The sequence below is a fragment of the Phaenicophaeus curvirostris genome, chromosome 2, assembly GCF_032191515.1.
Source record: "Phaenicophaeus curvirostris isolate KB17595 chromosome 2, BPBGC_Pcur_1.0, whole genome shotgun sequence".
NCBI lineage: Eukaryota > Metazoa > Chordata > Aves > Cuculiformes > Cuculidae > Phaenicophaeus > Phaenicophaeus curvirostris.
In genome coordinates this window covers 124,335,513-124,361,288 of record NC_091393.1, presented here as the reverse complement: position 1 = coordinate 124,361,288, position 25,776 = coordinate 124,335,513, and the positions used below count along the sequence as shown (strand labels likewise).

At 43.1% G+C, this 25,776-nt stretch overlaps 1 protein-coding gene across 2 annotated transcripts in view; it reads right to left on the bottom strand.

Moving 5' to 3' along the window:
* PTCHD4 (patched domain containing 4) overlaps nt 1–21,435 on the bottom strand; it is a 79,512-nt gene extending 58,077 nt beyond the window's left edge. Inside the window, exon 1 of one of the 2 annotated variants that reach the window (XM_069851083.1) lies at nt 20,798–21,435. In XM_069851083.1, coding sequence (XP_069707184.1) covers nt 20,798–21,397 — 600 coding nt within the window. In that variant the 5' untranslated portion in view covers nt 21,398–21,435. The remainder of the gene's footprint in view (nt 1–20,797) is intronic. The other variant, XM_069851084.1, reaches the window with a different exon arrangement.
* Between the last annotated feature and the right edge of the window lie 4,341 nt (nt 21,436–25,776).

Sequence of the window (25,776 nt, the reverse complement as noted above, 5' to 3'; positions counted from 1 at the left end):
TTCAGCAGCAGAGCTCCAAACTCAGACAACGCACTGTAAGTCAGATTTCATTGATTCCCTATGCAGCACGCACAGCAAGGTTAAGGGAAACTTTGCGATGACCATCTGCCTTCCTCTGCAAAAAGTGCACCAAACGATGGCAACATTTCAAAAGAGGCAACAGAGCAGGCACAAATAAATCATGTTCTGCCGTATCTCACATGAAACAGAAGATAACGGCTATTTGTTACACTGATGTACAACCGGGCACCCAGCTCGTATGTCAGCAAAATAGAGAGGGAGCTTTCAGATGGAATTGAGGAAATCGGAGATGCTGAATTCCTCTAAGGTCGTTTTGTTCGTCCTTTTCCTTCCAAAGGCAGATTGCTTCCTATCTACATAAGGGGTTTGCCTTTGCTGCTTTTATAGCATGCAAAGACAAATCTGCCACGATGGCATTTGGGAAAATGAGGCCCTTTTCTATCAGAGCCCATAGGCTGCCTTTACCAATACTTTAAAAGAAGTAAAGGTCCTGTTGTGCTCGGCAGAGCTGTCACAGCAACGGCTACAATCCCAGCAAGGAAGTCGGAAGGAAGACGGGAAAATATATTCCCTTTCATCCAATGAAGAGATTAAATCTGAAGATGAAGATGACATCTTCATCAGATGAAGACTGAACTGTGGAAAAATGAAGACCTAGTGTTGCCAACATGACTTCCAGCATCTCCCAGAGACCTCCAAGCCAGGGACCTAACTCCCTCTTGGGCACTTAAGGGGAGTTTTTAACCTTCCCAAGTTCTTGTCCTCCAGGACCACCTTGGTGAGAGAAGGAGACATGAACAGCTAAATTTCTGGGCTAAGACTAGGGTTTGGGAAACCAAATGAGGCCACAATGACTTGCATAAATGAGGCCTGAAAGTCAGGCAGATTTTGAACAAGATCTCTCATTCTGCTTAGTTTCTCAATCAAAAAAAAAAAAAGTGCTTTCTACTGTTAATCAGCACATCCTTCCTGGAATGTGCCTACCAGATGCTATTTTTAATTTCATAACAATACTTTTCATGTTTCAGGCTACATATGTCTTGCATATTTTGTAATTTTTATAATGCCTACGTAGGTTGCTACTCTCTGATCCTATACACAGAGCAAAAATAACACTTCTTGGTTGTACACAGCTTCACACCCATGTATCTCCAGCAGTTCCACAACACAAGATGATAACTGTCTTCAGCAAGGTCACTAGCATGGCTGAAGCCTGAATTTCAGTTTCCCAGGCTGTGTCTCTGTGTCTTTCTCTTTTTTTTTCTTTTAATATCTATTGAAAACTTCACAGCTTCTGTTCTCCCAGAGGACAAAAAGGACCATTGTCTATTCTGATGGCAGCTAATTCTCTCCAGATCTAAGCATCTTTTAAAATGGCATGAAATATAGATCACTTGCTGGGGCATGTGTTATTTGATCTTAAACAGTGGCCAAACAAAAATATTTGCTTTGATGTATACTATTAAATTGTTTTTTTCTGTACTCCCTTCTCTTTTTCTAGATGCTCCAAAGCCGTTTGGTAGATTTAGACTCAGAAAGGGAGGAGTACGAGTACTAAGGACTCTCAGAGGAGTGAAAGATGCCAGATGTCAACAGCATCATTCATTTTTTCTTTTCCCTAGAATGATGGATTTTGTAAACTTTATTTATGCAGACCTGGAATTGCATGTGGTTGAAAATCCAAACTACTTGTCCATTCAGCAGTAAAAGACACTAATGGTGAATGGATGGATGCAGAATAAATCCCTACCATATTTCAAGATAAAACCTTGTCTGTAAAGGATGCTTGGGCCCTTAATATTCTATAAAGATGTGTAAATGGCATAGGGACATTTGGCTTCCTCCAGAGCTGAGTGCAGGACCCCTCAGGTTAAACAAAATCAGCTGCTCATACTGAGATAAATATATTTTGCTGATGCCAATGCAGGCATAGATCCTCTCTGCATGCAATCCAGATAGACACCAGCAATCCTCCCTTACTACTAAATTACCAGGGACCTTTTTTGTTTCCTTAACAATTTCAGCGTGGCTGCTGAAGCCCCGGCTCCCATCCCTGGGGTTTCATGTGGTCACTCATATCAGCACTGGGCAGGATCGCTTTCTCCTCCCTGTTTTGAATGCACCAACCTCCACTGACTTCCCTCTCATGAGAAAACCAGAGAGTTTAAGTTATTTTGAGATGTCATGGCTTTTGCTTTTCCAGTGCCCTACTTAGTGGAGGCTACAGCTGGTGAAAGGCTTAAGTCGTACCCTAAAGCCAGATCACCCTCATTCAAGCACATTTGCAGAACCTTTGCTAGCAAATTTATCTCTGGTTTTAGTTTTCTTTAACTACTACCTCTTATCAACCAGAAATGTTAGGATAAAGTGTGCAATCCTGGTTAAACTCTGTTTTCTCTTAAAAGCATAAAAATGTTCAACAAAGGGCAAACAGGAATATCTGTTGAAATATATAGTGTGATAAACATCCTAATGAAATCAATGCAGTTGTTTCTCCCCATGATAAGGACATTCCTACTCCACCAAATGTAGGTCATAGGAAGTATTACACTGAAATCCACAGAGGTTAAGATGAAGTCAGTTGCTTTAGTTCACCTAAAGTAAAATAAATAGAATAAAAATCCCCTCTCTTTAAGACATTATTTAAGGTTTAACATATTTGGTTGTTCCTACCTCCGTCTAATTAATTTTAAAACTTTGGAGGGAGTTTTTTCTCCCTGGCTGAACTGATATTTCTATCCTGTCCCTAGTTATCCATGGAGACCTTAGACCAGTCAATCCCTATTACACAGCCACAAATTACCAGCAGTTCCTGAAACGTCCCTTTCAGATGGTCACACGTAACAATTATTTATGTCAGTACAACGGTTTCCCTGCCCTCGGAGCTGTGTAGGTGCTCTCGCACACTCACCAGCCTACTTGCTGTGCTTGTCCCCGTGCAGCTATTCTCTATGGCTCAGTGATGGAGAAAGTCCAGGGCAAGCGAGCCCTGAGGGCAACACATTTGAGGTAAAACTGCACCTCGGCTGACTGGAAACAGGGACACAGTAATGGCCATGTGGTTTGTTCACTCAGCAAAAATAAAATGTATTATAGTGGCCATGAAAAGCTATCCAGGAAATAATCCTCTAGGCTGCTGCAATAAAGAGTAATTCGGTTATTTCCAGCTACCCAGCAAGGATGAGGTTCAGCTCACCAGCTAGTTGACCAAATTTGTTTTATAGTCACCGGGAAAAGGCAGGCACATCCAAAAGATGATCCACCCCATCTTAAGGGGCAGGTAAAAACCAGATTTGCTCTCTCTAGTTGCTCTCTCTCTTGCTGTTCACAGTAGAGGCACAAGATTACTTGAGACTTGATTCTAACTTTTATCAGGCAAAAAAAAAAGTGTCATCCCTGGCTCAGACTGATCCCTTCAGAGACACGTCCAGCACATCAACATGGACCCTGAGCCCTCTCCCAGGGAAACCAAGCATCACCAGAGTGATTTTTAAGTGAAAGAGATGTGTAACCAGAACATTCAAAAGGCAAATAGAACCATCTAGCACCTCTTTCTAATGGGTCTGGGATCCTGCTCCTTTCCTTTACTGCTTTGGGTTTTGATCAGGCCATTTGAAAAGAGACAAGAATAGGAGAAAAGTATTTCAAGAGACTCATATACTCTAGGATTAACAACAGAGAACAAGAGAAGTGTTCCTAACGCAGATGTACTCCTTTCAAGTAAATCAGATTAAATTCATAAGGGTGCAATTGTAGATTGTAATTATTGATGGAGACCTCTTCTCTGTGTGTGTGAGGGAGCCCTGGCACTGGACATGTTCTATTTCTGAGCAGGAGTCCCCACTTTGCCCTTTAAAGAGGCCTCTGCCAGGTGCTGAGCCCTGAAGAATAGCCAGGACCAATTAAAAAAACTGTGCTTATCTCCCTGGTCTTCTGCACAGCTACTGTTAATCCCAAAGGATTTTGCTTGTGCCAAGGAGAAATATAGGAATGAATCAGTAAGGAGGGAACAATTCTAGGAATCTATAGCATGAATACTTTGTACTTAGGAATACTCCATCATTTCAGCCACAGCTCAATGTTTGCAAAGGAAAAGAAGAATATGACAAAGAGAATAAGTAGACAAGAAATGATTTTTCAGTACAGGCCAGTGGTCCACCTAGCCCAATTTCTAGCCACAGTGCATTTCTAAAGTGTGACACACCAGACGTGTCTTCCATAACATAAAAAGTAAGCGAGGTTATTTATTTAAAGCTATCTCATACCCTAGTGAAATTCGAGAGAGTTTTATTATCTGAAGAGAGTCACTGCTTTCTCCAAAGGGGACTAAACAGGAAAATATTCTACCAGAAGGCATTCCATCTCTTGTGAAAGTCTAATCTTAAAGCTTTCTTAAAATTCATGGAGTTATAGGCTAAACAAGGACCTAATTCCTAAATTGTATATAAAAAAAAAAGGCAGAAAACAGTAAAAAACAAGAAGAAATCCTTACGTGTCATCTTTCCACATCAACAAAGCAAAGAGGCACAAAACTGCTTGCAAAACTTCAAAACTTCACTACTTCATATGCCCAAGATGAAGTGTTTGGGGGGTGACAATGGGATCCAATAATTATCCAATAAAGGAGATGCTGAAAAGAGGTCACACGTTGTCACTGTCAGATTTGCAGGCCCTCTTGCTTTGTGTGCATCTCACTGTGTACTTCTCCTAATTGTTTTCCCTACACTGCCTGAAGTCTCATGCACACAAGAAATAGGAAGAAAACCTGCCAGGAAACCAAAGGAGTTGGATTTGACAGGCTTTAGTCCTCCTTCTAAAGGAAATGTTAAAAAAACAAACAGCAGAGAATAAAAAGTGAGGCATAAAGCAGATCCGCAGAAATCATTTAAGCTCTCAGAATCTGAAGTTTCAATAATGACCCAGAAAAAGAGTGCTTTTTTCTTTTTAAATTACATTTTACGTTGGCAAACATCTCTTTAATTTTCTCTTGTCTCTGCTCTTCCTGGCTTCTCTGGGGACCAGCAGCCAAAGCACTGAAACGCTGCGATAATGTTTTATCAAAGGCAAGAAGAAAAGAAATAACTTGAGAATCAGACTGTGCCAAGCGTGATGTGGCAAGATTTTGGGGCTAGTGTGGTTTTAAGGTTAACTTTCAGCTAAGCAGTTTGCAGGTTTAACTAAACCCAGCCTTGAACTGAAGATGCTGCTGTGATTTTACCCAAGTCCTGTTCAGGAGGTTCCACTCTCCCAGTGCTCAGTAAGATAAACAAGGTACAAAGCAGGTACAGTTAAAGGCACTTAGCACTTCCAGATGGAAATTCCTCCTTTTTAAGTGATGATTAGTCAGTTTTCCCTCTTTTCTTTAAATCTGAAATCTGGCATTGTGAAGCAATTTCTCTACCCTGAAGCATCCCCCCCTTTCCCTCCATCAAGCACTGAGTTTTAATGAGTTTGGCCATTTGTTAGCTGGAGACAGCCAAAAAAATGTCTAGTTTCAGATGTTATTCCTTGATTTTTTTTTCATCATACTGCTGGACCAGAATCTGGAAAGAGGGAGTGGTAATGAGGCATTTCAGTAGGCCTGTATTTATGCAATAAAATATAACTGAAGCTGAGGTTCTGTCTCTGTGTATGAGAAAGCTGACTCCCACCCAAGGAACTTCAGAATTCAGTACGTGCAAAGAGATTTTTCACCCCCACATATAAATGCCAACAGATAGTTTTTATATTTATAAAATCTCTCTCCACTTCACCACGTAACGCTTGCCCTTCATGATGAAATCTTTTGTTCTTCGTGGCCCATAGAGATGAAAGTTGTGTCATGTATGATTTTTTAACGTGTTTACTTGAGTTGTTTTTCCAATCTGATATAAGTAAGGCTCATGGCATCATCTCCACTTTGGGCTTCTCATTGCTTCCCATTACCGAAGAGATTTCCTGCTGGAAATTTCCTGACATAGCAAGAGTCAGTGTTATGTTTTTCAGCCATACACTGTGGGAGAGGATATTTTCAGAGAGCACAAAGCACATTTGCAATGATAAGTGTTAAACAATAGTGTGTGACAACCTGAAAATTTTGCACCAGCCTCATTCGTCTAGAGATTGCAGGAGATGCTAACGACAGTCACTGAGCTGGCTCCACATGCTGGGAGCAATTCTTCTTGATGCAGCTTTTGTGCTCTGGTCGCCTGGGAGGACCCACAGAAGACAGGGCACATACTGAAGTCTCAGTTCAGACCATAATCTCTGGTCATCGATGAGGTTCTGGCATGGGCACAGGACCTTGCTATGCAAGGTGCTGTGCAAACACACAGCTGGAGAAGCTGCTCATGCTCCAACATCTTCTCATCTGATGCAGGAGTTCCTTTAGTTGCTGTATTTCACAGTAGCAACTGGTGATGTTTCCAAAGGAGGGGTCCCTTCCCTCTCCTTCCTGAGCCTGCACCCCCTCCCTGCCAAGCTGGGGAGCAGCAGTGCGTGTGGCATGCAGTGAACTGGATTGGAGAACTCATCCAGGTTTATGCAAACTCAATGGGAAGAAAAAAGAAAAAGGAGAAAAGATTTCATTCCCTCCTTGCTGCCAGCTGGCTCAAAGTTTCTTTAATTCCTGTGCTCAAACCCCGTAGTGGAGTGGCGGTGTCAGCTGTGCAACACCTGAATGGCTTCATCCTCGAGGTGGCTGTATTTCACAGATGAGCATTTGTCCTTTCGTGCGAGTACACAGCTGCTATTAACTCCAAGCGGAGTTTCTGATTTGGATGTGCCTTTTCAGGTAGAACAGGACTCAAAACGTGAGAAGTCAGAAATAAGGTTCGGAGGTCCTGAGCCAGACTGCCTACCAGAACCTGCTGGGTCAGAAATGCTGGGGCTATCAGGCTGTCTGCTGGAGCAGAAGAGAAAAATGGGGCAACACAAAGGGAAATTTTGATCTTAAATGGGCTGAATCTCATTGTTAAAGTTTTTCAGTCCTCTTAAGCCTACAATTTCCCAAACCCTTATTTAAATACCTTTATTAAATGCTTCAAATTAGGCTATAAGTGCTGCTAGATTTATATGTTAATGTAGTTCTATTGTTAAGAATGAGTTCAAGATACCAAGTAAGATGAATATTTAGTTACTTTGTGTAAGCACTTTGGAAGAAATATAGTATATTCATTGATAATGATAATAACCACCTTTTCAACTCATCTGAGATGTTTCGCTGCAAGACATCAAACCTTTTTCCCAAAATAAGCATTTTACAGTAACTTTCATGTAATACCGGTTTTTAAAAAAGGGCTTTTCAAAGTGCTCTGGAGTGGAAAGCAAATTTGTAAATTATATTGGTTTGCTTCTGGCAGAACAGGAAGGAAAACGAAAGCGCTGCAGATGGTGGGACCTTGTGTTATCCAACCACCTTTGATTTCAAATAAATAAATATTTAGGGAAAAAGTCCGATAAAGTAAGCCAAAGAGTAATCAAATGGCAAAGTACACCATGAGATGACAGAACTACAGCATTTGTCTTCCAAGTAGTTAGCAAAATCTCAGTCTTGCTGCTGCAATAAACAGCCAGTATCTGGCAATCTATTTTGCCGGAGGATGGCATTTAATTCCAGTTCCACTAGTGGCAGCTAATCCCTTATTCAGATTAATGTATCTTAGTTCTTTTGCAACTGCTTAATACCAATGTCCAAAAAGAGTCTTTCAAAGCCCTGTCACAGATTTGGTGTGAGACAAAGCTGCGATGGACTCGAGAAGGAGCTTTGGTTTTCCCTGTGAAATAATTCTGGGAAGTTTTTTCTGAAGTCAGTGCAAAAGCAGATCATTCCTCAGGTCATCCAGAAATGCTTCACCTGGCATAAGTCTTTGCTATAAAGATCTCTAAATTTAGTATATTCCCATATGTATGGAAATTTCATGGAGCTTTTTATGCATGCGTGTGTATTATTTGAAACGAATGTGTGGTGGGATTCAGCTCTCCTAATTTTAACTATGTGAAAGGTAAATGCATAGTCTGAACATTCTTTCTCTGGTACACGATGTCTCCCTGAAGGGTGAGCTCATCCCTGCCTAATGTAGCCGTTCAGAAAAAGTGAAATGCATTGCTTCTGGAGGTTCACCCTCTCCTCCTCTGATTGCACATTGGCTCCATTTACATTAGGTGCCAAATGAAAGAGTTCAAATCAGAAGAAGTATATCCCATCTCTGGTCTTTGGGATGAGTTTTCCCACCATGACTCTGTATGAGCACGTCATCACAGACCCTCAGCAGAAGGGCAGGATCACAGCTTGACTCATCAGACCAGACCAGGGACCATTCACAGCAGCAAACGCCCTGACATAGCGGACGTTTGTCAAGAAAAGAATCATAGAATCATAGAATCATAGAATCATAGAATAACCAGGTGGGAAGAGACCCACCGCATCATCGAGTCCAACCATTCCTGTCAAACACTAAACCATGTCCCTCAGCACCTCGTCCACCCGTGCCTTAAACCCCTCCAGGGAAGGTGACTCAACCCCCTCCCTGGGCAGCCTCTGCCAGGGACCAATGACCCTTTCTGTGAAAATTGTTTTCCTAATGTCCAGCCTAAACCTCCCTTGGTGAACTTGAGGCCATTCCCTCTCGTCCTGTCCCCTGTCCCTTGGGAGAAGAGCCCAGCTCCCTCCTCTCCACAACCTCCTTTCAGGGAGTTATAGAGAGCAATGAGGTCTCTCCTCAGCCTCCTCTTCTCCAGGCTAAGAGCTGTTTCTGATCCAAGCCAAGATGCCATTGGCCTTCTTGGCCCCCTGGGCCACTGCTGGCTCATGTTCCTGACTCCACAATCCATTTCACAAATATCACCAACCTGTTCCTAAAGGCTTGGTCTGCAGTCACACTCAAGCGGGACAAAAAATAGTCGAAATGATCCAGCTGAACATTTTTCTAACTATCCTGCTCAACTGACTTTTAAGACTGACTGCTATGAGAATTTTTCCCTGGCACAAGCAGAGTATAATTAATGAGTGGCAAAAATCAACAGGGACAAAATGAAGCCAATTTATGACATTAAAAGGTATAAAGATATTCTAATTTGAAGTGCTGGGACTCACGACCTGGCAAAACAATTTCAAGATTGTCCCATCCAAAACCCACACAGTTAGCACAAAACTCCAAGAGACTGATTTCATTCTAGAAAGATAATAAAGGGTACAAGGTAAAGCAACAATCTATCAGGGCTTCACTGATTATTTAACATATTATCTCGAGCCTCCAAAGCACTGCTCAAACTCAACATATGCAGTTGTCTTTGTCCTGCAGCACTTGATCTGCAAGAAGGTGAAGGGTGAAGGACAACACGGAGTACTGAAAACTCCACGCTTGCAAAGCAGCATCAGGGTCAGAAGAAAAAGTAAGTGCCTTTTCTGTGGGGACTGCAAAATCCAAACTTTCACATCAGCTTTGTCTTTGACCTTGGTCATATCATTTAAGCACTGAATCTTCAATTTGACATTTGCAAAACTCAGCTCACAGGAATCTTTTTCAAGGGAAGAACCTAAATTGCCCTTTGGGGACCAGAATGCAATGAAAACTCTACAAAAAACTGTTTTATTTTCTGTTTGGCTTTCTAACTGCTCCGGTTCAGTCTGTGTAAATTCTCTGACTCAGCTGCTGCTGACATCTCCTCCTTGTTTAATATTATCTGTGAATTTCATTCCTGTGCAGTTTAATTCCACTTCCCGATAATTAATAGAGATGTTAGATGAGACCAGACCTAACACAAATTCTCCAGATACCCTGCAAGATACCTTCCATAAACTTGTTATATTATCATTTATCATGATTCTTCGTTTACAGCCTTTCAGCCCGTTTCCAACCCACTGGTTTCCCATCCAAGCCAATCTACATTAATTTGTCTATTAGGATTTCCTCATAATCCTGCGCAAGCCAGGGAATGGGCTAGACTGACCTTATAAACCTTTTACGTCTTTGACCTCTTGATGTTACAAGGAAGAGACGTGAGATTGCTTGTAAAACTCCAACAGTTCTTTGACTGAATTTCTCCTTCAGCACCACAGCTCTCCCTTATGATGGGAAAATCAATATAAGGGAGAGGATGATCCGAGTCACAGCAGAATATGAATTCTTGAATACGTGTTCCTGCACCAAAATCACCATCCTATGCCCCAAACTGCTTCTTCACAGCATCTGAAACGCTGTCCTTTCTGTCCATTGTATTCTCATTAAAGAGGCAACATGACAAGACCCCATTCAAACTTGTCCTATCACTTCTGGATGCACTTGAGTTTCACTGAGTTTCATTCTGGGTTATTCTCTATCCTGGTTACCTTTTATTTAGCTACTCTACAGGAAATGAAAAAAAAAATATATTATTCTTCCTTTAGTTTTCCTTGCCATTTTTGCTACTTCAAAGATTAACTGGATTTTCCACAAAAAGTATCAGAATCATTCCTAAAGGAGCATTGTTCAGATCTATAAAGTAGTGACAAATGACCTGCTTTAACTCCCCTTTTGAGGTGAATATTCTGATAAAAAGACCACTGAATATATGCAATTGCATGATGTTGCATTTATGTAACACATATTTTTCTATCAAGGATGTCCTCCTCTTTCTCTCACCTCCAAAAAATTTTACTTAGAGGCAAGAAGATTATAAAAGTTGTAAGCATACAAGCTTTATTCTTTTAGGAGAAAAAAGAAAACCCTTTCTTTTAAAATTAAATACTTCTCAAAAATGAAATATTAAATTCTTTATGAGACCTGGGCAGCTCTTAAGCTTGTCAGGCTTGTGAACTTTATTTTTGGGTATATAACTAGAGCCTAATTCTTGTGCTAATCTTGAAGCCCGAGGAAAGAAAGGATTAGAGACACATTTGTAAATTTTCAGAAATGTTCACATTTCTTTGCTGCTGTCCCAGCTTTGATACAATTTATAATGATAAATCTGTTATGCAACAGCTTGGTGACCAGTGTTTTTTTATGCATAGATAGAAGATCAGTTATGGTTGGGAAAATTAATGCTAGTTAACAAAGAAACACCACTGGTGGAGCATTTATTAGCACACTTTCCAGCCACTCCTGAAGAAAAGTGGTCTGACATCTGGATCCAAAAGCCTGTGGTGCAATCTCTGTGAAAGGATGTTTTATACTTTGTGAATAAAACCTCACTCAATAAGACAGGAATTGAGAACATGAGCAAACTGAAGTGTGAATTTTAAGGAGAAAAATGCACATAAATATTTCCATCTTGCATCTGCTCAGCACTGAATTTGTTAATGCATTTAGTTAATGAATCAACATCTACTCTAAGAAACCATCCTGGAAAATGGTTAGGAAAAGGGTGATTTATATTTAAATCACAAGCCCTGTCAAACAAGAGATTGGGTTGCATAATGAAGTACTGCTAACAACATCTTTCTTCTTAACAAACAGCAAATTGTCTTACAAACTAAACCTGCTCCAGAAACGGGAGGCAAGGATCACTTGGTCCATCAATACGGTGCCTTAGATACCTGGATATAGTGGAAAATGGCATCACAAGAGCCAAAGCTACCCGTGGAGGGCTACACTTATGTCCATGGGGACTGGGCTATGTCCTCAGCCACGCAGGGAGAATTGGTTTGGTAACTTCATTTCTCTGTGATTTTCAAACCTTCCCCAAAGTTTGAGCATGGGAAAACTTTTCCTTTTAAAATAATGGGTTATTTTCCCCGATTTACTTTCTAGTCTATGGCAAGAATGAAATATTTGGAAAAAAATTTTAAAGAATGCTTTGAAAGAACTATTTCAACACAAAAAAAAAACCCATTTTGTTGGGGACACATCAAAATGAAACTGTGGGAACCTGCCCTTCTCTTTTCTTCTTTCAAGACAAAATTAAAGGCAAGGTAGACATCGTTTCACAGATGCTTTTGATTTCAAGGGTACTGTAACTTCTGATGGAAAACGATTCAGCTGATATTTTATGGGTTCACCCTACGTGCAGCACTGGCAATCATGATTCAGCACAACACCACTGAAATGCTCTACAGCCACTTCCGAATCGTAGCACCCTTTGCAAAGCTGCTGACACACATGCAAAAATACAGCATGCCTGTGGTAAGAATAACACTTCCCCAACACACTGACACCACTTGTTAAACGCTGGTGGAAACAATTATGCAAGGTGTAAGAAAAGCAAAACCCTGTCTTACACGAGGGCAGCTTTTCTGTCTTGCTTAGGTACCTAACTTGGGCACAAGTTTTAAGTGCCCACTGAATTGGTCCTATAGGCGCTGTTTATATTCTTTATATATTGGAAAGGATACACATTAGGTGTCTGGGCTTCCCTGTGGAGGTGTTCAGTGGCACCTCCCACTTTTCCCACTGACTACACAATGAAATTAATTGTAGTGGGCTGACCCATTAGGATCTCTAATCCCAAATTGTGTAACCTAGGTAAGTGGGCTACGTTACAATTCAAGTCTCTGCAATGCAGCATCGTGTTCAAAAGGGTGGGACAGGTGGGCAAGACTGCCCTTTGCCTTCTCACATGCCTTCTCAATCTTTAGGGATTATGCAGTTGGTATTTTAAAAGAAGAATTATTCTGGGAGATGCTAAAACACTTGCCATTGTATGCTTTGAGGAAACATAATCCTACGTGCTTACTGATTTTTCCCATAGTTACAAATCTTTATCATACCAAAACCTTTCTGCAATATTCACCAAGTAGTGACACGCTGGTCTCACAACCTGTGATCCTCCCAGCAGCTCTCTGGCTGTGGTACCAGTTTACTAACAGAGTGGACTGGGGGAGGGCATATTCGATGCCAGAATATAGAAGCAAGGAGAAAAGCTGATCTGGTCGACTCGTAGAGGTGGGAGGGCTGTCTGACATCTCACAGAGCCACTGCTGGGCATGCTGAACTGGCAGGAATTACCCACCAACACATAAGCAGGGTTAAGGAGACAAAAAAGGTGCAGAAAAATCTCCTTGTACCAGAGCTGACCACCAACAAATTATTCCTAGTTTACCCTTGAGATGGTAATGCTTTTAAACTGGAAATCCTTCTGCTGACTCCAGATCACGCCTACTAGTGCCATCAAAGATCTCCAAGTACTTCACACAAAGATCCTGCTCCCAAATGGCCCAAGTAGTGTAAATGTGTATTTAATTCACACTCAGTGAATCCAGGGCTGGGGCAACGGCATGTGCCACTGCATGTGATCATCTCTGCAATGCTCAGGAGCTCTGCTCCCGCTCTCTCCTTTTGTAGGATCCCTCATACCCCACTACCATGAACTTCGTTCACTGTTGATTCTACACGTAAGCACATTTGGTAGGTAGGAAAACAGAGAACAGGACTAATATCATGAGAAACAGAGGTATAAAATACTTCATAGCTTTCCCTTTCTACCTCCTGTTGTCTTTCCCTCTCTTTTCCATCACACACAGCAACTGCTTTCCTACGTTGTTGAAGACTTTTTTTCATCTGTATTTAATGCTGCTTTTCAGCTCACGTCCCAGGCACACATGGTGTGTCTTGCTATTTGCACTAGGAGCATGCAACGGATGTGGGGTCTGCATAAATTAAAGGCTTTCTGTAGAAAACAAGATCACAATTTTAATAACTCAATATGTTTCTCCTAGAATACCGGTCAGCAGGTTTTTCTCACGGTGACTTCTGTAGTAATAATTGTGCAGAGCTCTGTACAGGGCTCTTTTATCTCTTAAAGGCTGGAAAGGCTGAATTTAGATTTTGTTCTTAGATAACTATTTTAAAAATGTCTAGCACAACCTTACCTACATCATTGTTTACAACTAAGAAAGATATGTATGCACTATGCATACCTACATACTTTAAAAGGACAATAAATAATATAAGTTCTTTTTTTGACATTTTATTGATCTAATTTTCTCCTAACAATGTTCCTCTCACTTCTACCACAACACACATATTTAATCAGTTAATGTTATTTTAAGGATCTCCTCTCTTCTCCTCTCTGTTAAAGCATCTTTCTCTGGTTGGGATGATGACACATCTTCTTTACTAAGGTTGAATTTTTCCACCTTCTTAGTGTGGCAGTATCTGAATTTATTTTAATTCTTGTTACAGATATCAAAAATACCCATCCATCGTAAAGTCAAAAAATACCCATCCATTGTAAAGTTCAAAGCTCTCCAACAACTCATACAGCCAGTACACTAATGGGATCAAAAGACATTTTGGAAAGGCATAGCGATGGTTGAGATTAGAAGATATTATGTCATTGTAGAAACACTGCCAACTGTTAACTGAATATTTAGAAAAGGAAATATTTTTCTTTTCTGTCCACGGAGGAGCAGCTATCATAGGAAGATGCCAAAGAGCTACTTGCACAAAGTTTCCAGCCTTGCCAAGTGGTTGACATCCATCCCAGCTCCACCATGGTGAGCAGTCATTCCTAACTGAAGGGGCTCGCGATTGCATCATCCTTTTCTCTTTCTCAAACAACCTTCCAATTTCTTCTTTATTATTATTCACATCACAGCAAGGTCTCCAGAAGGCCTGGCATTGCAGAAAAGGCCACGTCTCTGTCCTGGTTTTGGACAAGTGTTGACAAAATTGGAGAGTGGAATAGCTGGAAGTGAAAGGCACGAAGCAGCTGAGCAAGGTCATCTAAGTCAAAGGACAATATTTTCTTTGCACTCTTTGATGTGGTCGCTGCTCTCAGCTGCTCAGTGGCAAGGAATGAACCCCCTGCACAATGAACCTATGGTCCTGGTGGGGTGAAGGAAGAGTTTACCCCAGAGACTGATAACTTAAGGAAAGTTAAGTTCATAACTGAAGAACGGCAATGCAAAAAGAGCATCCTAAACCCTGTCCTTGTTTTGATATGTTTCTGCTCTCTTTCTGATGTTTGTTTATGTTGGGACAGCCCGTTCTTTTACAGGTTAACCTGATTTTGTGCCTGTGGTGCATTCAGTGCTCATAGTCTGGCTCTCCTTTTAGGCAGGAGAGGTGTCTTAATACCTGGTCTAGCAGAGACTAAGGAAGAGACAGTTCCTAAGGTATTAAGCAGAGGAAAGAACGGAAAATTTTCTTAAAAATGCAAGGAAATGTTTCATTTCTTGCCAACACGGAGCAGGCAGGCTGTCTGATTGTGTTCTCAATAGCTGATAGCTGCAGGGACATCTCCCAATAAGGGCACAGCTAACCTGCTGCAGACACCAGCTCTCCCAGACCCTCCAGGCAAGGCGAGCAAAGACCCTTTCTTAGTCCTGCCAGACAGTATGGAAACACAGTTGGAATGGCAAGAGGGTCTTTTTGTTGTTGCTGTTTTTTCCAAGAAAGTTTTCTCAAACTGTAAGTCAGAAAATTTTATGAATATTTTCAGCCTGCTTTCACACTGCTGAGCAGCAACTCCAAACTCAGTCTGTCCTATCCTGTCTTGATCTGAAAAGCTGAAATGAAAACTATCTGCATCCTCCAACCTTCCTCTTTTTCATCCTTTCCCTGCTCATGTTTTATTATTTTAATTTAGATTAGCAGCCACAGAGATTTCACAGGATCCTAAGCCACAGGCTTGGATTGGGACAGGAGGTATCATAAACTGGTACGGAAACATGTTTTCTCCGAGGAAGCATCTGGTCCTTGGAGTCAGATTAATCTTGTACTTGAACCAACTTTACTGAAGGAATAATCAGATTGTGGATATTATTGATGTGCTGGGGCAGGTGGGTTCTGGTCTTAATATCCTCTCTGTCCCATGGAGGTGGTCAGGGCCTCAGGGTCATCTAAGGAGGGATTAAAAGACTCCATGAATGCAAACAGAGCAAAGTTTTGAGCAGCCTGACCTAGTGGAAGGTGTCCCCACCCATGGCAGAGCGTTTGGAACTAGATAATCATTAAAGTCCCCTGCAGCCCAAACCTTTCTATGATTCTATGATTCTATGATTTTATGATTCTATGATTCTATGATTCATTTAAAAGCACAGCTGCAGCGTGAGTTAAAAATGAGAATCTGCCCAGTAGCAGATCCGCAATTACAGGTTTCAAGACACAAGTAACTTTTCTGCTTAAACAATAAACGATTCAATATCCAGCTGATGAGCTTATCACAAATGTGGTAATAGAGATGCCTGGTTTATTGGCTGCTGTTTAGCCTAGTTTTCATAAGTCGCTGATACTTAATTAATTGAAGGCAGTATTACAAAACCCAATCTGCTTACAAAAGCTTCTTTTAACCAGTAATTGTCATATTCATTCTGATCTCAGAGAAGTTCTAAGTTGTCATCTTTTCTCAGACGACCTAGCAAATAAACATGAATAGAAACAGTAATGGTGAAATACCTGAAAACCCGTTTTCATGCTTCTCCCCCCCTCGCCCTCCAGGTTAGGACTGTTCAGATATCACTCTTTGTAGTGATTTATTTTTTCTTTTTCCTGATAAGGACAGTAAATTTACTGGGTTGATTGGCAAATCAGGGCCAAAACCAACCTCCTTCCTCATATCTTGTAGTACAAAAGAAGTAATTCCAATGTAATTGATAATTCTGTCTATACCAATAAATAAAATCTGTCTCTGATCATACTCTGGCCCTAGGGTCAGGGGCATAACACACCCAAGGAGATACACGCTGTTATCTCCTGAAATGAGTAGATGTACCAACTGGGAATAGAGCCTTTTCCATGCTGCTTCCCAAGCCATGTCCAGGCACTGTCCTGGAAGTCTTAACTGACAAAAATGATGCTGGGATTTGTTAAAGCTCGTGGTGTAACTATTTGTTGTCTCGAGGGTCAGTACTTAGGGTAGTTTGCTCAGTCTACGTGGTTAGGGCACAATCCAGACCCCAACCACAGGAACATTGTGGAGCGTTTTTGTTTCTGGGCAAAGCATGAGTAATCTCGCTCCAGGACATATCTTAAAAGTCTTCATCAAGACTTCATTCATTCAGCACTGCTTTCCTGCTCCGCCACTGTCTATCTGCATGACCTTGGGCAAGTCAGTCTTCTGGCTGGGCTGCAGACTGCAGTGTAGTGGAGCAATAGCTGTGGATGGTCTAGAGAGCATCCCCAAAGCAAAGGGAGCAGGTATTTTCATACAGCTTGGCTCACCTGGCCTTTCAGAAGAGTAAACTTGTCTACAGTGACCCCTGTGTTGCCAGAGTGGATTTTATACCTATCTCAGGCAAACCACGCTGCAGTCTGCACTCTTAATCATAGAATCATAGAATCACCAAGTTGGAAGAGACCCACCGCATCATCGAGTCCAACCATTCCTATCAAACACTAACCCATGTCCCTCAGCACCTCATCCACCCATCCCTTAAACACCTCCAGGGAAGGTGACTCAACCCCCTCCCTGGGCAGCCTGTTCCAGTGCCCAATGACCCTTTCTGGGAAAAATTTTTTCCTAACGTTCAGCCTGAACCTCCCCTGGTGGAGCTTGAGGCCATTCCCTCTCGTCCTGTCCCCTGTGAGTGCCATCTCCTTCTGCACTTCTGTCGAGCGGAGAGACCAAGACTTCCTGGCTTAGAAAGGGCAGTGAAGACAGATATATTCAAGTCTATAAGCTCTTCCAACACTACAGCAAGTAACGATTAAACAATCATTACCCTTCACAGCCAGATTTTCTTAGGGAAAGGCAAGCAGTTTCATTAGACTTTGCAGTCCATCAGCAGCGGTGTCAAAACTGGCACCGTTTGCTGAAACTTACTTGTCTGGTTCCCACAAAGTTTCTGTGAAAGACCTGGCAAGAGCTCACCTGCAGCCAGCCTTCAGCCAGCCTCACCTGAGGGAATTGAACCAATTCAGGTCGCAGCAGGGTGCAAGAAGAGGGACAAAGTGAGAGCTGCTCACAAGACTTGAGGGAAGGAAAAAACCTACAAGATGATTTTACATCTTCCAGATGGAGTGGGAGAGATGTTGGAATAGCTCATTTTCATCATGGTTCCCAAACCAGTACAGGTTAACACTTGACCCTTGTCAACTGCAGACTGAGCAGATCTGGGACATCTTCACAGTTTGTAAACCTATGGTATTGGTTTTAATTTTTTTTTTCAATCTGAGCCCATTATTAAAAGAACAAGATGGAGCAAAACTACCTGTATTAACCAAGCAGTGTGTCCTTTGAGAAAGAGAGGCAACCTAGTCATTATGGTGCAAGGAAGTTTATCTGAGAAAGCTCCCAAGGACACGGACTGATGAGTGTGACGGACGCTGGTCTGCACTGAATTAAACACAGCCAGATTTGACCCTCTTGTTTGCACTCTATGACATCTAACCAAGCCACAACCACTCTTTCATGTCATGACCCAAATAAAAAGAACTAAATACCTCGTAACTACAGCCACAGCAGTTGTTTCATTTGCTGATCATCCAGAAATCGATCTACCTTACTGGGTCCAGCATGAGAGGTATTTCTGGTTAAACACATCTAGACACCCCAAAACAAGCAACACAGTCCTGCATTTCTACAGTCTTTGCAGATAGGTGCAGAGAGAAGGAAGTCAATGAATAGCCTAAGAGCTGAGAATTAAACCAATATTTTGGCCAGGACTTGAAGGAGAGCAAGAACTGTTTGCCCACAAGCTCCTAACCCTGTAATTTGGTAGATGGGACAACAGAGATGACAGAGTAGTGGCTCACTCTGTGAATTAATCTATGTAAAGTAATAATTTATTACTAGCAGCTGGAGATAAAGACACCAGAGGAGGTGAGCCTCTGAAGTCACAGCACAGCTGAAGGCCAGGCCAGCTTCAGGGCTGAACACAGTCCCACAACAGAATCTTTAATGCAGTAGAAAAAGAAAAACTTTGGCAAAGTGTGTTTATTTTACTCAGCAACACCAGGACTCTCCTTGCCCATGGAAACAGGTCATAACCACTAGCTTTTCTCAGATTTTGGTGGCTTCACCTCTCTTCACTGAGAAGTGGTCAGAAGGCTGCCTGCTCTGCAAAACTTTAAACCCAGGTACTTAAGGACATTAATTTCTACATCCAGAAGATGCTACACAAGAACTACTTGGTGGATTGGAGGTGCTGGGCTTGTATTCAGCAGTGGTCCTAGCCAGATGTGTATGCTTTGGGAAAACCTTTCTCTGTCTGAATTATTTACTGATCACTTATTTCAAGAAATCCCTAACCCAGACCAAGTTTGCTTTTATCTTTTAAAAAAAGAAGGAGCTGTAGGCACTCCCCTAGTAAAAGAACACATTGCAAGTGACCCCATCTTAGTTTTGCCAAGGTTTTTTGTTAAGTTTAGGTTTTTTTGCTAAGTTAAGGTTTTTTGCACAAGAAAATTTATCTGGATTGAGACAGTAAAATCACTATTTCTGCATAAAGCTGATTCATAATTATGGTAGTCCAGATTATCAGCGTTCACTACTGAACTAGCCTAATCCTGACTTCAAGAATAAGCAAAATGGAAAGAAAGCACTTTAATTCTGCAATGGCATGATTGTCCTCATGGCAAATTAAAAGATAAAATTTGTACAGGGATATTTAATCCAGAATAATTCATGTTTCTGAGCTTTCCTTGCACTCAAGACTTTCCAGCAGCAGCAAAGACACCTTCTCATCTCCACACACTCGACCCTAACAGCCACAACTCTGCACTAAGCAGTTACTGCAACATCTAGAGCAATGGGACCAAGTCCCAGCACTCCCTTCTGGCCCTTTGAACTGAAATAAAAAGAGCAACAAAATCAATCAGTCTTGGGGGCAGGAACTGGCTTTACTTTTTTCCTGATAAATGAACAGTAGGAAGCAAGTGATAACTTCAAGATCTGTCCAGTAGTTGCACAAGCACTACCTCCCTCATCAGTGATGCTTTCTTTGACAAAAGGGGGACAGTTAACCCCAAAGAGCCTCTCTGGTTTACAAGAAGGACCAGATCCTCTTCCCTATGACCTGATCCAGGAGTAAGTGGTGTGCTGGGGAGCTTGTTACACTCTGTTAAACAAATCCAGCCTCTGGTGCAATTACTGGGGGAGCATGCACACACCCTGCAATTCCCAGAAACTTTCAGCTGCCACCTGCAAACTTTGCACCTTATTTGCTCCTAACAGGTTAGTCCTGGTGAACTCGATTGCTCCAGATGGGAGAGAAAGCAGATGGGTGCTTGTGTGTCTGGGAAACAGCCCTGAAATCATTTGCACCCAATTGTTTGTTCTTTTCATTGGAAGGACTGAAACGTCTTTCACCTTTTACCTTGTTTCTTCTTTGTTGGAAGCCTCTAGCTGATGGGATCCATCCCAAAGCTCCAGCCCATCCATCAGCAGCAGAGTTAATTAATTTCACACCAAGAGGAAAAATTCCACCTCCCTCCCCTGTCTTTGCACGCAGGTAAAGAGAAAGAAGGCAGGACACCTGCAGAAAAGTCTATCTTCAAATGCATGGTGAGCTCCTCTATCAGGAGGTTTGGGCCAGGAGCTCACCGTGCATTTGAGGATAGACTTTTCTGCACATATTACGGAGAAATTATCCCACCGTGGCAGTGGGGGTGGAAAAGGTGAAGGTGAAAGTGAAATCCATCTCTCAGCCCCCCACCGACCTCCTGTCCCTCTTCTCAATGTACGAACCCTTCAAGGCATCACAAGGTCTCCCGGTCCCAAGGCTGTTCGCTCCCTGTTTCTCCTGGTGCGTTATTGAACAATCCCCCCACCCTCCCTCCTCGAACAGAACAATAGCAAGACACCCCTTCCAGCTTATTCCCAGATCACACACATTTAGAGAGAGAGAGAGAGAGATGATTATATTTCTCTTTGCTGTTTAGGACAAGAAATGAAGTGCTGCCTCTTTAATTGGCAAAAGCATGCAGTAAGAGCATACCTTTAATTTAGTGTTGGGATAGCTCACTTGCACCCTGGCTGTTGTCTTATTGGAGAGGGCAGCCTGCCTCAGATCCTCTAGCACTGAAATAATATCATCCAGCACGCATTTCTTATCCTGATTTCTCAACACACACAGATGGGAAAAAGTATAATTATAGCCTTTGTAGTTCACCTTCATTTCCAGCACGGCTCGGTGGATCTGCAGGATCACATCAGCCTGATGCAAAATATTGCCTCCGGGTTTGGAGAGGAGAATCACCCTGCCATACCTCCCCGGGGTGTGCAAGTCCGAGTACAGCTGGCTTTTGGATTGATCGAGGGAGAAGAGGCTGCTGGCTAAGCTCCGCTCGATCTTGGCCAGGCTGTGGCTGGGGGCTACCAGGCTCTCCAGGTCAGTGTCAGGCTGGAAGCGGTTGAGCAGGCTGAAGCCGAAGATGATGGTCAGGACTGCGGGCACAGTGAGGAAAAACACCGGGTGCCTGCTCACGAATAAGCCCAGCTTGTAGAAAAACGACTGGAGCCCTCTGTGTATCACCTGCCGCAGCATCCTCCACCAGATCCAGCCTGCAGATGCTCCTGGCCGTCTTAGAAAGCACATGTGACATGTGTAGCTCCTTACCCCTTCCTGCCAGTTTCCCTTTCTCTCTCCCTCTCTCTCCACTACTCCTTTAAAAGACTGCAGCAAGTTGCAGCAAGACAGCCAAATATTGATCAATGGGGTGTGTGTGTGTGCCGGGGGTGGAAGGGACCGGGCAGAGGAGGGAGGAGAGGGGGTTCCTTGCTTTTTTTTTTTTTTCCTTCTTTCTCTTTTTTCTTTTTTTTTTTTTCCCCCCTTTCTCTCTCCTCCCTCCCCTCCCCAGCCAACGAGCATCTCTCCCCCTCCCCTCCCGGCTGCCCCCCTCGCCCTGGGAGCGCTGCCGGCTCTGCTGCTGCTGCAAAGCTGCCCTCCCTCCACACACACACACGCACACACGAGGAATTTCACCATGATGCTGCATTTTAACATCCCCCCCCCCGACCCCTCCGCGGGCTGCAAGTGGAGGGAGAGCATTGCCTGGAGACTTTGAGAAGCTTTCTCCCCCTCCCAGCAGCATCATCTGCCCAGCTCCGTTATCCCTCCCCTGGTCCCACGGCTGCTGCATCCCTCCCCGCATCACCCAGCCCTGCCCCAGCCGCGCTGCGGTCCTTGAAGGGGGGGAACAGGAGCATCCCTCCAGGCAAAGCATCCATCCCGAATTGCCACCTCGCCCCTTCTCCCTCTTGGTAGCCCGAGGTCGCCCAGGCAGAGCTGCCCCGTGATCCTGAGCAAGGGGGAGAGTGACTCCGGGAAGGGCTTGGGGGAAGAAAGGGATGGGAAGGGGAGTGAGCTGCTCCCTTCTGCTGCTCCACAACCTGACACCTCTCCCCCCACCCCCGGCCCACAGCTCCCTGAGTGACCTAAGATGCTTAGGATGGGGCTTCTGACACCCTCCAGCTGGAAAAAAAAAAAAAAAAAAATAGGGTTTCCAAGCAAAGCCACCAGCAGACCATTACATAAGAGGAGAAAAAATTCTGCAGCTCTCCGGACCGAAGCCGAGCAGCAGAGAAATGCGTTTGCAGCAGGAGAGCTGCCCACCGACTCTCCACAGCAAGCTCTGTTCCTCCAGGAGCTTCACCCAGGGCTGCTTGGGACAGCAGATCCAGCCCCAGCAAACTTGACAGACCCTTGCATACTTGCTTTGCAGGAGCTTTGTACTTAACCCATTAATTCAACTCGCAGAAATGTAATTAAAAAACAAAATCCAAAAAACCCAAATTGCTGCTTGGTGTCTCCCTTCCCACAAAATTCCTGCTAGTTTGGTCAAGCAGCGATTGATTTATTCTGGGACAGGACCAAGGACATTGTGCAAACCCTGAGAGCAAGGCTCGTCCATAATAAACCTTTACAAAACAGAAGGAGGGAGAGTGGACACTGGGGAGTTTAAGACTGACAGTTAGCAGAGTTTACCCCATCCAGGACTGAACAAACAGAGGGTTCTGCTCAGTTTGAAGCAATTATTAGTGTTTTGGAGAAAACCAGCATCTTCAGCAATCCCTTTCATGCTGATATCCGCACACTTTTGCGTGGACAAACAGGACACACAAAGAAGGAGCCCATCTCTGAGGGCTTTGGAGGGCTGGTGTTAGGCAACAGAGAAAATGATCCAGTTTGGCAGCCCGAGGTCCTGCAGAACTGGAGAGATGTGAACTTCTTCCAGGTGATGCAACAGAGAGCCTGGGAACATTGCGTTAGAAACGCACCTGGTTGAACTCAGTGGCTAAGATTCACAACTGGTTTGTCAAAACTGGTTTAATTTTTAGATATTTGAATGGGTGCTGCAAGCCTTTCAAATTCAGGCTGGTTTTATTTAGTGGCCTAGATACTGCTGATCTGGAGGCGCTTGCAAATATGTGCTGTACTTCTTACAGGCATGAAGAAGGAGAGGTCGAAAGTGGGAAATTCTGTAGAAAAGACCCTATCAGCTTCCTATTTGCTCCGCTTAAAGCATTGCCCATGACAAAAATCAGCCTCAACAACCCCAGGAAATGCCAATTGGTACAAATTACAGCTTTTTGTCTGTTTTATGATGCACTTATACTGATGGTTGAGTGCTCCCAGTGAATAACATCTAAATGCAAAGGCTTTATTGAGCCTTTGTACTTAGACACATAAGCAAGGCCTTCAGAGGGAAGTCAGAACCCAATTCCTCCTTTCTACACATGCAGGCTTTTAACAGCCTTTGACGGAGTACGTCGCTATATCTAAGCTATGGGTGCTACTGGCAGAGATACCTGAGCATTGTGGGCTTGAACACAGGCTGCAGAAGCTCTGCTTGGAGTCTTTGGGTCCTTGGTACTCATTGCTTTTGTGGCTTATGTGGTATTGGTAGCTGGTCTAGCAAGGGGAAACCTGCAATCACTTCTCTTAGTTGCTGTGGTCTTGCCCAGTTAGCTCTCCACAGAGCTGAGCATTGCTCAGAAGGCTGGCCAGACCTTCCTGTTGACCGCAGGAGGACCTCAGGAACACAGAAAGAGCAATCAGGACCACCCCAGCAGAAGCAGGTCCCTCTAGTGCCTAGATGAGATATGGCAAAGAATTCTTTTCTGAGATTCGAACAATTTCTATCTGCCAGTGGAGCATCCAGACGTGGCATTGCTGAAGCACAGACCATGCAAAGAGAGGCCAAAGAAATATGTGCAATGAAAGGTTTGGCTGAGCACACGTCATTTCCTTCCTCAGCAGGAAAATAAAGCAATATTGCCGAAGGCCACTGGCAGTTGGTCTTGCTTGTCCCTTAAAGTGCACAATAACAAAGTGTGATCCAGTAATGTGGATGATGAAGTGACAGATGCATTACGTTGGTCATCTCAAATGGATAAATCCATGGAGGATCTGAAAAGTCGGTTTGAAGTACGTCTCAGAAACATGCAGTGCATCAGCACCTTTTCTGAGAACAGTGTTGGGATGTGCTGATATTTATATCCTCCTCAGTGTTGTCCAACGATTCCTCTTTAAAGGGGAATAACCAAAACATCAGGGTTGTTAGCTGGGGGAACTTAATGATTGTTTACAGACTCTGGACCCCAGAGAAGTAACAAACAACAGCAATATTCAAAACACTGAGAAGTATTTGAAATAAGATTCAGCTTGGAAAAACTGCAACGGTATCGGGGCAAAATAATTCTAGTTGCGTGGTTCTAGAAAGGAGACAACTTTATGAACAAGTGATTTGGCACAAAAAAAAAAATGGGAGTGTAGCACAGGGCAGGCAGACATGATTCTGGAAAGAAAACCATAGCAGAAAGTCAGAGCTGCACAAACGTACGTACAGAAATATCTTGAAGCAGAGAGGGAGCAGTCCTGCTGTGTTACTCTGATGTGGCTGCACTGGGGCACTGTGCTCAGCTCAAAGGGTTACGGAGACACGGTAAACTTGTCAATAGTTTAGGTAAGAATTCTCTGTGCTCAAGGAGTTGGCACTGATTAGGTACCAAAGAAGGTAGAGTTAGGTGCCCGAGAGCCACGTTGGTGTATGTTGATTCAGGAGTAAAGTTACAGTCATCTTGACATAGTGATTTTAAGTCGTTATGGTTTAATAGCTGTGTGGATATAGTAAAAATTAATGGTAAAAAAAGACATTAAATAGAGAAAAAAACCCCAAACAAACAGAAAGCTAAGCTAGAATAGCCACAAAGGCTGCGTACATGAGTAAATAAAACAGACTGACTAGCAGTTCATGTTTATATACTTCGATGATTGTCTACCTAAGCTGGTGAAGAAAAACTCGAGTGTGTTAGAGTTCAGATTTAGAAATGTGGATTTTAAGAAAAAATCCCTTAGCAATTCTCAGTTAAGTTCTGAACTTTGTTGAACTGCAGAGCCAGAACTACACAGGAGGCAGCCAGGGAGGGCAGGGGAAGGGAGGAAGGCAAAGGGAGTCTGTGCATAGTGTTGGGGAATGAGGGCACTGGAGAAAGGCTGTAAGAGCTGGGGTGAATCCTCAAGGGGAAACAAAACAACAAACAAACAACAAACCATGGTTACTGTGGTTGAATTTCCTCATTTGTTTTTGTGCTATGCTATGGTTTCGAAAACTGAGCAAAGCCTGCCAGCTGCAGAAATTAAGGGTTTGAAACACTGAGGTGCCTCATGCCTCCTGGGGAGGATGCCAGGCCCTGGAGGACCAGAAACCTTCATCTATATACTTTGGAGATTTCAAGCAGAAACACCTGAGATCGATGAAAAGCATAGAAAGTCAGGTTGCTATTGAAGACTCAGGAGGCTGTAGTGATAATAACAAGAGGAGTAGGTGCCAAAGAGTCTTTGAAACTACTATGGGAGGAAGCAAGTATCATATTTTTTGCATATTTATATACGCAGTCCAACACAAAAAAAATCTGAGACTAACCTTATAGCTCTAGAACCAAGAGTGGGAGAGACAAAAAAACCCAGTTGTA